At 41.5% G+C, this 12,258-nt stretch overlaps 1 protein-coding gene across 1 annotated transcript in view; it reads right to left on the reverse strand.

Moving 5' to 3' along the window:
- Positions 1 to 1,604: 1,604 nt before the first annotated feature.
- The window catches only part of LOC311046174 (collagen alpha-2(VI) chain-like), a 25,016-nt gene continuing 14,362 nt past the window's right edge, over positions 1,605 to 12,258 (reverse strand). The window contains exons 23-32 of the mRNA XM_084058348.1: positions 11,242 to 11,304; positions 10,863 to 10,898; positions 10,167 to 10,212; positions 9,916 to 10,068; positions 9,162 to 9,256; positions 8,028 to 8,209; positions 7,741 to 7,919; positions 7,471 to 7,509; positions 4,003 to 4,337; positions 1,605 to 3,045 (exon numbers count right to left, since the gene is read on the reverse strand). Of these exons, the coding sequence (XP_083914474.1) occupies positions 2,779 to 3,045; positions 4,003 to 4,337; positions 7,471 to 7,509; positions 7,741 to 7,919; positions 8,028 to 8,209; positions 9,162 to 9,256; positions 9,916 to 10,068; positions 10,167 to 10,212; positions 10,863 to 10,898; positions 11,242 to 11,304 (1,395 nt within the window). The 3' untranslated portion in view covers positions 1,605 to 2,778. The remainder of the gene's footprint in view (positions 3,046 to 4,002; positions 4,338 to 7,470; positions 7,510 to 7,740; positions 7,920 to 8,027; positions 8,210 to 9,161; positions 9,257 to 9,915; positions 10,069 to 10,166; positions 10,213 to 10,862; positions 10,899 to 11,241; positions 11,305 to 12,258) is intronic.

A 12,258-nucleotide genomic window follows, 5' to 3' on the forward strand; every position in this document is an offset into this window, starting at 1 on the left:
TTTCTTATTTCTTATTTCTTATTTCTTATTTCTTTAAAATAAAGCGTTACAAACATGACTACCCTGATGACTACCTGACTATTTAATTGCAAACGTTGCTATTTGACTTTAACCATACATGTATTGTTGGCAGCATAGCTGAGTTATTTACATAGCCTATACTATACGAAATCTGAGGTGGAAGATTCTGAAATGATGTCACTAATTATTGGCAGCTGACGATGGTTGATATAGTTATGATTAGATTGTCCACCAGAGGGCAGTGGAACCCTAATTCTAACTACCTACTGGCTACTACTGTACATGCATGGGAATGGAGGGAGTGGAGCGGTGAATCAATGAAGTGGTGGTGGTGGTGGTGGTGGGGGGGGGGGGGGGGGGTTCTCCGGGCCACCAGGGGCGGAGCCTGAATGTCCCACCAGGATTGATGTTAAATTAATTGGAAGGAATTCATAATTAAAAGTCAGTTCTAAGTGCTCCAGGCAGTTTTCCATATGTCATGCACAGGGTTTATTCATAGAGTTTAAAAAAAATAAGGGTTTATTGGCAAACGCATCCAGGGAAGGGGGGGGGGGCTGCTAGAGGTATAATCATGGCTTGGAGTGTTCAGAGAGCCCATATTCCATATTTTCTTATCTCTGATATTTGTGCACACGTGTGTTGCTCCCTTCAAAGTCTGTGATTGATTATTTATATTCTTATATATTATATTCTTTATTTAATATTTTTTATCACTCTGGATAAGAACATCTGCTGAATGTCTAAATTGTAATTGCAATTGTATATAATTTCCAGCGAGTTCTGTTTTATCTTTGAGAAAATAGTTGCATATAATTGAACATTTGTCTATAGTCTATACCATTGTTATCCATTGTAATATACCAACTTCGCAGAGAATAGTTCCTTGTATATGAGACCATACCTGGTAATACAAATCATTCTGATTCTAGTCATGTTCATGGTTACATTATTTGCTTTCTCTTGAAACATTTTTTTAAAAATGAATAACAAATATGTCAGAGATTATATACTGTAAATGTCTGGTGTAGTGAATTTAGGTATCAACAAAAAAAACTAAATCTAAATCTCACTGTATGTCTATAATTAATGAAGAGATTGAGGGGGTGAAACAATCTTTAGTGTTACAGTTTATTATTGTCTACTGCTTAAAATACATAGATTTAGTTAAGAACTGTATCTAGATCAGGTACATTGTGAATACGTTGTTACTCAAGCCAGGTACACACAATTCAAAAATGGCCCCTGTCCAAGTCCTAACCTACCCCATGTCCTAACCTAACCTACCCCCCCCCCTCTTTCTTTTTTGTACATATTTTTCACCCTTCATACTTCATACCAGTAACCTGTAAACTGATTGTATGACATTCTGTATAGTAGTGTGTATATCTGTCTGTCTCTTATATGTCAACATGATTTGTGTGCATGGGGATCTCATCTTAAACAAGCTACGTGCTTAACTGAGCTATCCAGTTTAGTAGACCGTGTATTGCGAATTTGTACTTCCATGTACTGTTATGTACTGCCATGTACTGTTCTCATGTCTTACTAAATAAAGTACATCAATCAATCAATCAAACACAAAATAGATGTTTGGGTTCACCACTTTGGCTTTATTGAACATGTTTACAAATTGATTTAGAGTGTGTGTGTGTGTGTGTGTGTGTGTGTGTGTGTGTGTGTGTGTGTGTGTGTGTGTGTGTGTGTGTGTGTGTGTGTGTGTGTGTGTGTGTGTGTGTGTGTGTGTGTGTGTGTGTGTGTGTGTGTGTGTGTGTGAGTGAGTGAGTGAGTGAGTGAGTGAGTGAGTGAGTGAGTGTGTGTGTGTGTGTGTGTGTGTGTGTGTGTGTGTGTGTGTGTGTGTGTGTGTGTGTGTGTGTGTGTGTGTGTGTGTGTGTGTGTAATGTAGGGGCATATGTGTGTGTGTGTGTGTGTGTGTGTGTGTGTGTGTGTGTGTGTGTGTGTGTGTGTGTGTGTGTGTGTGTGTGTGTGTGTGTGTGTGTGTGTGTGTGTGTGTGTGTGTGTGTGTGTGTGTGTGTGTGTGTGTGTGTGTGTGTGTGTGTGTGTAATGTAGGGGCATATGTGTGTGGATGTTTTTCTCTGAAAGATCCCCAACAAACAATGGAAAACAAAAACAAGTTTGTGGTCCCATGGACAAACTACAGTACAAGCTGGTAACTGGAGTAAAAATGTTTTGTTCTGGCTTGGTTTTAATTTTCTACATTAGCACCTTTTATTGTAAATAGTGATTGTGACAGACACAGAATGCACACATCTGTGCAAAAATGAAAATGTAACAAAAACAAAATAAGGCCTACAGTTGAGACTCCTACACATTCAATATCAGTACACCCCTTTTCTACTCACAAGTGTCTTTGGTTGGAAGCATTTATCATAGATTTTTTAACAAATACAACATTCTTTTAAAAAAACTAAATCAACATTCCACGGTTTGTGTTTCTTGCTTCTCCCGGCCCTATATGCAATGTTTTGTGTAAAGCTAATTGAAGTTTCATCCATAACAACAGGATGTGAACCCCTCTGGTCCTCAATGGGGGTTAAGGTAGTAATTTCCCTTGGTTTCATTATGTTTGATGTACGTACACCTACAGGACATGTGTCCATCTTAAGTCTGATTTATACTTTGTCAAACGACCGCGTGGTGTTCTTTTCAGCCAGCAAGGCAGTCGTATGACGAAGTATAAATTAGCCATTACAGTTCAGGGATTCTAAATCTATGGCGTGTAACTTAACAGTCCCTCACTAGCATATCCAGCGGATGAAGCGCTCAAAGAACGAGGGCTTGTTCAACAGGGTGTAGTCATCTCCTCTGAAGATGGCTGATGTGTCCCCTAGCGCCACCTTGTGCAGCACTTCCTGGTCTACGTCGCTGCCCATGGCGATCACCGTGGGCACGCCCTCTGCCCGCCTCATAGCGGACACGCCCTCCTCCAGGCTTTCGCTGGACGTGATGCCGTCAGTGATGAACACAAATGACAGCTCGGCGTTACGGCGGGCCAAGCGGCTACCCTGCAACCACAACAGACACATTAGTTTTGTTGTCACTGACTTGGATTAATTCCATATCCCCTTATACCCTGCAGCACAAACTATTTAGGGACACCAGTTGAGAATTTACGCAATGTCAGGTTGAAATTGGAGCAGTGGCGTCGTTAGGGGTGGGCTTCGGTGGCTATAGCCACCAATGTTTTATCCAAAGCCACCAATAAAAAAAATAAAAAAATAAAAAAAATATTATTATTATTATTTTTATTTTATTTTATATCTATCACCCTAACCTAACCCTACCCTTAACCCTAAAACCGAAATAAAGTAACAAAAAACGGGGGAAAAAGCACCCAAATCCGCGAAATCCGCGAAAGAAAACGCGCGCGCGCGTGCATGTGCCCGTTGCCTGCGGGGCTAAGCCCCCGACCTAGTAGAGACCTAGCGACGCGTCTGAATTGGAGAATGGTCCCGTAATCAGATCTGATGTCCACAACGAGTTGTGTCAAGGTGTCCGAAGATGCTGTAATGCTAGCAGCTCAGTAATGATCAAGTCACGCTGAATAAAAGTGTCAACTAAATGACAGACAAGTGATACAACCTATAACGTAGCTACTTGCATTCTGTCAATCAATTATAAGACATAATAACTATATTTGCTATCTCTGAGAAGTCTCAATATCAGCTATTATAGGAAGCCTCTCAATTTGGAGGAGGCGTTGTTTCCTTTACCCATGATTGTTGTCTGCTGTGTTTCAGTATGCCAACATTATTGTATGTAACAATGTTCTGCTTTATATGCACTTTGTAACTGGCTGTTTTCCCATTATCTGACTGCACTGGCAGTGTTTAAGTCCTTTCATTTCAAATGTGTGTGTGTGTGTGTGTGTGTGTGTGTGTGTGTGTGTGTGTGTGTGTGTGTGTGTGCATCGTGTGTGCTCGTGTGCATACGCGTGTGCATATGTGAGTGCCTGTGTGTACCTGCGACATCACCAGGTTGTTGACAGCGTGGATGATGGCGATACCCAGGGAGGAAGAGGAGTCCATGTATGTCATCTGCCCGAGGGAATCGGAGATCACCGTCAGATTGTGCGAGAGAGGGAACTCCACCTTCTGCTCCGACTTGCTGCCGTACTGCACCAGGGCGATGCGCGCGTTCCTGTCGTCTGACTGGCCATTGGCTAGGGTGAGGCGATGAGACACCTGGTCGATGAACTCCTTGGCGCGACGATGGTTTTCCAGGCCCATCCTCTCAGAGCCATCCAGGAGGAAGACGACGTCCACTGGACGCTCCACGCAGCCAGCCACAGCAGGCTCTGGAACCCACACGGACACGAACCGCAAACACGGACAAACACACGTAAACATCCTCATGAGCACAGCAGCATTGTAAATCACACACGGCAGTCAGCGAGCTGTAGCTTGTACACATCCACTAATTAGGTCAGAAAGAGACACAGAGAAAACCACAAAATAAACCTGACTTTCAGGCTAGTTTAATTATTTGTGTATATAATGTACACAGAGGATTGTTTAAACAACGACAGCCTTGGTCCTTTAAAGGGGGTGTAAGTGATATGTTTTGTTATAAATAGCTCTATGTTCTATATTCCAAGTATTTGGTCAGCAATATGCCCTCAGTAAAGAGCTGGAGAGACGGGCAGACCTGAATTAATGTACAAATACTCTGTATCAGAGATTGCTATAAGAATATAGAGCTATTTAACACCAAAGTATATTACTTACACCCTATTTTAACCTCTACAAAGTAGATAAGAGTGCTTTAACTTGCTGTACCACTTTATTATCTTGAGATGACAAGATGAAAAGGTAAAAAAAACATTTGATAGACTTCAAAAGAAAACTACTTCACATTGGCAAGTTGCAGTCACAGAGTACAGTAAGAGTTTCACTGGAAGTCCACTCTCTGGCACTTATTTCCCCACAAAATTTCTCACAAAAGTCATGTTCTACAAGCCAAGCTCCATGTAAAACATGCATCAAGGCCATATTTAACTGTAATCACATAAAACTAAAAAATCTAATAAAAAAGTCAGCATTTTAAAATAGTGATATTAGAGTATACAAATGTTCCTTCATTTGTCAGTGCCAATTAAGCTGACCAGCTTCCAACTCGTAAACAGCATACAGTAACATTCATAATACCAGAATATTCACCACAAAAAAGGCCAAAATCTTTCTCACGGCAAAATGAGTCATTCACAGAACACAGGAAGTAAAGTTTGCGGCAGTAACCATGGGATATGTGCAAAACGGCAAAACAATATCATGAGAGTGAATCAGTTAGTGGTTCACAGTGGAAATGAGGCTTCAGTATGGAGACAGAGCTCAGTGAATGGCTCTATACAGGACTAAAGGCCAAAAGGCGGATGACATCAATTTTCCATTCAAATGGAAAATGTTCGGCCCCAGGGCAGAGGGGATGATATGCATCATATTGGTTCAGTAACAGCCACAGTTTTCTGGGAGACATTTCAGCTTGTTCTGCTTTAAGTCCGATTCATAAGTCATCGCAAGATGGCATTGCGCGCCGGAAATAACGCAAAAATATCTGACCTACAAGCTCACAACGCGTCACATCCGCAACACGTTGTGAGCTTGTAGGTCAGATATTTTTGGCGTGAGGCGCAGTCGTGCAATGGAGGCAGTAGAAGTACAATAAACTTGGTTCGCAATCTAAGTACATGTAAAGCGATTTCTTAATATATATTTTTTTACTTCATATAATGCTATCCTATTTTAGCAACCCAGCTAAACAATGCACTCAGCTAAAACAAAGTGCACAGTTTTAATTAATTTAATAAATTCTACGTCCAGCAGTAAGCTTATTAGCGGTTGGCACCCCTTACAGAATCTACGGTAATCTGCCACTTTTCCACTGCATGGTATCGGCTTGACACGACTCGACTCCACTCGCCTTTTTTGGTTGACCTTTGGGTAAAGGTAGGTCTAATAACTGGTACTAACAGGTGAGGTGAAAACCCTGCTAACTAGTTAATGGTCAGAGAGTGCCAGGACAACTGTTAAAAGGATCCCTGGCTAATAAGCCAAATCTGCCTTAATACATCATAACTGCCCTCTATAACTACAATTCAAAATTTAAAACACCTTAAATATCCTAATTACTTTATAAATAGTTCATCTTTTACTCAAGGGGGACAACGCCAATTAATCAATATTTACTATTAAGCAACTGTATTGCCTATTTCTATTTCAAAATTGTTATCAGAAACAGTTTTTGTGGGACTGTACAGGTGGACTAGAGATTCAATTCATTAATACATAAATACTTTCTTCAGCACTATACGCAGTTGGTTGGACATCACTATGACAACCAGGCACTTTGAGGGGGACCTGTTTGCTGTGGAAAATGAAGTAAAGCGAGTAGAGTCGAGTAGACTTGAGTCAAGTTCAGCCAGTAATATGAAGCGGAAAAGTGCCATAATGGCGAGGTAGCGTGGCTAGCTTATTAGCACTAGCAGAGTCCCATGGCTTTCGCAGGGTCGCCAATAATGTCCCCATAGACGTGTTTGAAGGAGTCGATGAACAGCTTTGTCCATTGCTGTCTGTCCTCCCCCTGGGCGTGCTTGGCTCTCTGGGCTGTGTACGCCATGGTCGCCACGCCAACCCCGTACTGCTGCTCACTCAGACCGTTCAGCAGGATGGACACGCCCTCCACAGAGGTGGGGACGTTTGAGGGGCTGCCTTCCTCGGCCAATGGCTTCCAGGGGGAAGCTTCACATTGGCAAGTTGTCAGGTTCTCAGGGGGGTCGCCCTCTCCTGCAATGAGTGGGTGGAATAAAGGGCTTTTCACACGGGGAGTGACACTACGTCTGTGTACTCGCTTGGATCCGTGGGGTCGCACTGCGCTCCTCATGTAAACAGACGCGTTTCTATGTGACGCATAGAAAAAGGTTAAACGCAATTGAACTCTTGACGCAGGCTGGCATGTGCGTAAGATGAGCACAAATGTGACAATTTCACGGGATCGCGACCGCTTGTTGTTACGTCTGTCAGATTTCCCGTGCCCACCTACCTGAATGCTCCTCTACTGTTTAAAATGAATTACTAGGCTCGTCGCTTCCCGTGTGAAAAGGTCTCACAAACACGACACATTAAAATATCCATAAAAGGACCAAATAAAATGGCTCAAGGTGGTCCTCCATGTTGCAGTGAATGTGGACACTAGTTTTGTCTCATGTCAGAGTGAATCAATCACACAAATGGGAAAACACGCATGTAGTGTTGAGTATGTAGCCTACTTATATGCAATGCTGGGAAATGGACCTCAGCAGAAGCCAATCCACAATGGGTTAGGGTTAACCCTGAATGAGTGCAGATCACCCACGCCTGATTTCTGTGACAGGACTGTTAGGACTTAAAGGTGTAAGTTCACCTTATGTAATGCATAGTGATTCAGAATCTTACCTGATTTACATGGGAGGTCGGGGCACACGATAATAGGATCTAAAGCAGAAGACAGGGAGCGGAGGAGAGACAACATGTATTTAAAAATAATGTACAAAAATTACAAAAGTAGCAGACATACAAGCTTGTGTTGTGAGCATGTACATCTACAAGCTTGTGAGCTCGTAGATCTACAAGTTTTGCTATTTATGATATGACATGTACAGTATATAGGAATTAAAAAAGCATTACAATTCGTGTGTGTGTCACCGCGTGCGTGCGTGCATGTACCTGGGCAGAGCACGGCCTCGATCCTGTCGATGAACTCCTCGGCCACCAGGTCAGCAAAGCGCTTCATGCCCATCACCCTGCCCTCCTTCTGACAGGCGATGCTTTTCAGACTCTCATTCTCCTCCATCTGGTCAAACATGTCTCCGATACCGATGGCACTCACATCCACGCTGGGGTCACTGCAAACGCACACACACACAAAAACAAATACAGACATTAAAATGATGCCAACTTTTAGGGGAATCTGGGTTGCGCATCGCTCCCTAAACACTTCAAGTCCCACGTACTTGCAGAGGTACGTGAGCAGCGAGTCGCTGTCTCTGGGGTCGGAGCGTCCGTCCGTGATGACGACCACAGTGACGTTGGCTTTGGCTCTGCGGCTGTCCCTGATGAGATTGTCGTAGGCGTACTTGAGGGCAGATGGGGTCCATGTTCCGCCGGCGATCCACTCCAAACGCTTCACTGCGTCCTAGACAAGAGCACAGGTCATGAGATATTGGGCTTTGCTGATACTGTGGATATAGCTTAATGCACAGTCAAATCCTCAGGGTGTAAAAATGAAACTTTTGCACACTCTCTGAGTTACACATGGATAAATGGATAAAATTACACTGAGGATATTATTGGGCGAACAGTTGAGAAATTCAAACATCGAGATAAAACACAAGATTATTTTCATTCATTTCAACAATGCAGAGGAATATAATTCACCACAATCCTCTCCTCACTATCTCTGGTTCCCCTTTAAACCATTATTTAAAGTAATAGATGAATGAAATGACAAGACATCAAACATGGAGGTACATTGTTGAATAGTGTTGTGCTGAATTAGGGTTTGTAGAAATCGTGACAAAAAATCAAATATCAACAGTTATTGTTGTGGGCCTAAATTTATAGAACCTCAATTTGATAAAGCAATCATAAGCCTGCAAGGGGTTGTGTTAGGCAATGTATGTTGTGTTAGTGTTAATGCTTGTATTTAATGCAGTGAGATACTGCCTCCTAGTGGTGTTAAAGTATATTATGAGCTGAGGTACAATAACACAAAGATTATTAAAGATAGAACTGTAGCTTATCCGAGGTTTAGTATAATGCCTTGAACGTTTGTCTTAAACGTCTGTCATCTACTGTCTTAAAGACAGCATTTGAGATGCAGGGACTTTCAGGTCTGTGCCTCACTGCGTTGGGAAAAACATTGGTAAGCGCAGTTTCATACAGAGTCAACTCTATACCCAGAATTGAGTACCCACACCCAGACAGGAAAACAAAAAGGACCTAACTCTAAAACGAAAATTGAAGTATGTGTGGCCTCTTGGCTAAATGCTTTATTTATCATTTGACAAACTCATAAAACGTCACATCGATGTGAGCTTGTAGATCTGTTATTTTCAGTGTGCAACAAAGTATAAATCGGGCTTTACCTTGAAAGCAGCCAGTGAGTCGATCTTGGAGTCATTGAGACTGATGGCTTGGAAGGTTCCACTGTGACTGTATTGGACAACACCCACCCTCGTACCTGGAAAACGGGGACCATTCTGTTAACATTGGCTCAGCCCTGCAGCCATACTGGAACATTGCTGTCATGTTGTTTTTGTTTATCATACATGGGCTGTATTCCTTATTTCCCCATCATAATCCCCATGGACTGTACACTCTCAGAAGACCATACAATATCATAGAATATGCACTTGTACTTTTTCCTGCCTATTTTACTTGTACACATGTTATTATATTTAGATACATACTGTTTGCTTGACCACAAATCCTAGAATGTTATTTAGATGATTTTACCTGGTGTCCTAGTTACTTTGGAGCACTTTCTCTGCACTCTATTTATGTGACCATTTACCCTGTCATTTGTTGACTCAGGTTCATGACACTTTGTACGTAATTTGAAGGGATCAATTTGAAGAGGTCATTGTGTTACCTCCTTGTGAATACAAGGAGGTAACACAATGAAGATACTGATTTGAAGTTTCAGTACTATCTCCATGTGCAGTATACTGTTATGCAGCTCTGTACTAAATCATATGGAACAAACTATTATTTGAGCATGTGTGCACTAACTGTAATGTGGCTGCCTAAAAGGATGAGAAAACATATTTGCACACTGGAATTAAAGCTCCCTTCTTTATTAGCGATGTTTCAACTCAAACCGGTCTTCTTCATGCCTACCGGACTCAGAGTTGGGGTCCTTGGCCATAGATCCCAGCCTGTTGATGGTGCTAATGACAAAGTTCTTCTCCAGGGTAAAGTTAGTGAGACCCACTGACTCCGAGCTGTCGATGACAAACACGATGTCCAGGGCTCCGCACTTCTTCTCACAGTCTGGGGAACACGGACAGAACACGGAACACAGAACACAGATGTCAGGGAGAGCAGCGCAGCGTCTGTTAAGATCATCATGTAAACATGAGTAAACTCACCACAGCAACCGCAAGTCTCCCTGATGTAGTTCATGACATCGCACTCCTACATTCACAAATAACAAGGCTCCATAATTATTATCATTTCTTTATTAAAGAGGCTACACCATGAATTTTAACTTTTTCTTCATTTTTGTGTGTTTTTGGTCTCCCCCACCTCTCTTCTGTTCCAACAAATACCCGACTTCGAGCATGCAGGCTTTCATCTGTGGTTTTTATGTAAATTGGTCTGGGAACAATTCCTCCTTTTTCAGTTCTAACTAAAAAAAAAAAAAAATTAAATTATTTTTAAAAGTTTTTCTTATTTTTTCCAGGACATAACCTGCATACAAACTGGCTCAATAGCGCCCCGTGCCAAACAGGACAATGTGGTATTGCAGGTGAAAGTGCTTTATAAGCCAGAGAGAAGTTAGTTGGAATGAGTATATCTGAGGCTTGATTTAGGCTCAAACCTTTTGAAAAACATTTGAGGGACATAAACAATATGATATTAAATATTATTATTATTTTTTAAATTCATGGTGTAGCCCCTTTAAATTATTGTAATGTCAATAACAATAAAGTTGTTATATATAGTACTGCATACATATATTTATATTTAAAAAAGGCTTACATCTACTCTGTCTATATACTATATTTTTCAGCATATTCCATTTGCTCAGCATAAAGATAAAACGTAAATGTAGGTGTTCTTACGGTAAGGCCAGGATCTCCCTCAGGGCCGGGGCCTCCCTGTAGAGTAACAGATGACACAACAACACATCCTGTTTTTTATTGTGGTCCTTGTCATCCTTTTAGCCCAAATGTCTGACTGTACCTTGTACTGTTTACATTTCTGTCTAATAAGGTATTCAATTAATCAATCAATCAAAGACCTCACCGGCCTGTGTACAAATAAAGACCAGTAGTGTTTAGTCTGATGTTCACCTGAATCATTATTCACATCTGGCTGCACTGTATAAGCAGTGCGTGCGTGCATGTGTGTGTCAGTGGGTGTATTTGTGTCAGTTTATGCATCCCGTGTTTACAGCAGTACATTTTCCTGCATGTTTGACTGTAACAAAAAAAGACTCACATCTCGTCCGATCTCTCCTTTTGGTCCTCTCGGACCAGGCTCTCCTCCAGGTCCTGGATCAGCCTGTTAAAGAAATCACAAACAAATCACGTAAACATACATCTATCTCCACCTGTCTGACAGCAGAGGTAATACTACAGATTGCTACACAGTGAAATCCGTGCACTGAATTCACACCAGCACGTTCTGATTGGGCCAGGCAGGTTTTTTTTGTTTGTTCTTTCTTTCCGAGTGTTTCTACCTGTTAACCTTTTTTGTATGTTTTGTATCTTACTTACAATTAGTATCTTGTTGCTATTCTTAATTGTATCTCCTTTTTCTGTATCTGCCGTATGTTTCTTACTGCTGTACTGCCATAGACAACAGCCCTGCACCACAGTGAATCTACGTTCTTGCACACCACCTATGTAGATGCACTGCGGTGCGACAGCTTAGCTCAAGACCCTGATGTTAGATAGGAGAGTGTGGAGGGCAGATCGCATCACATCACTACAGCCCCATGTGTTGAGTTTCAATGCAAAGCCTATGGAGACAATGCTGTGTTGTTAAAGGATAGTAGGATAATAGGATCTGATAGTACTCATTGCTATAGAGTGTTTGTTCAGTAAAAGGAGTCTCCTTGTCTCTCCAGCTCTTTATAAAACAGAAAATGCATTTTCGTTTCAGTTTCAGTTTCATTTCCAATTTTATCCAATTAGGATGGAGAACTCAATCAGGATATAGATTAAACAAGTGAAATTGGAAGTGATGACGGCTAAGAAATGAGCAGACAAAATTGGAACTGGAACACTATAAAAATGAAGCTTAAAACTGGGTACTTTCTCCTGATTGGCTGAGATTTTGACACCCTACCGGAAAATGTATTTTCTGTTTATTAAAGAGCTGGAGAGACGGGGAGACTCCTGTTACTGAACAAACACTCTATAGCAATGATTACTATCAGAATATAGTGCTTAAACTTTTAACAAAATACTTTTTGTTTTAACAAAAAATATCACTTACCCTACCTTTAAATAG

Source organism: Gymnoscopelus microlampas (assembly GCF_963454915.1).
Source record: "Gymnoscopelus microlampas genome assembly, chromosome: 5".
NCBI classification, from domain to species: Eukaryota; Metazoa; Chordata; class Actinopteri; order Myctophiformes; family Myctophidae; genus Gymnoscopelus; species Gymnoscopelus microlampas.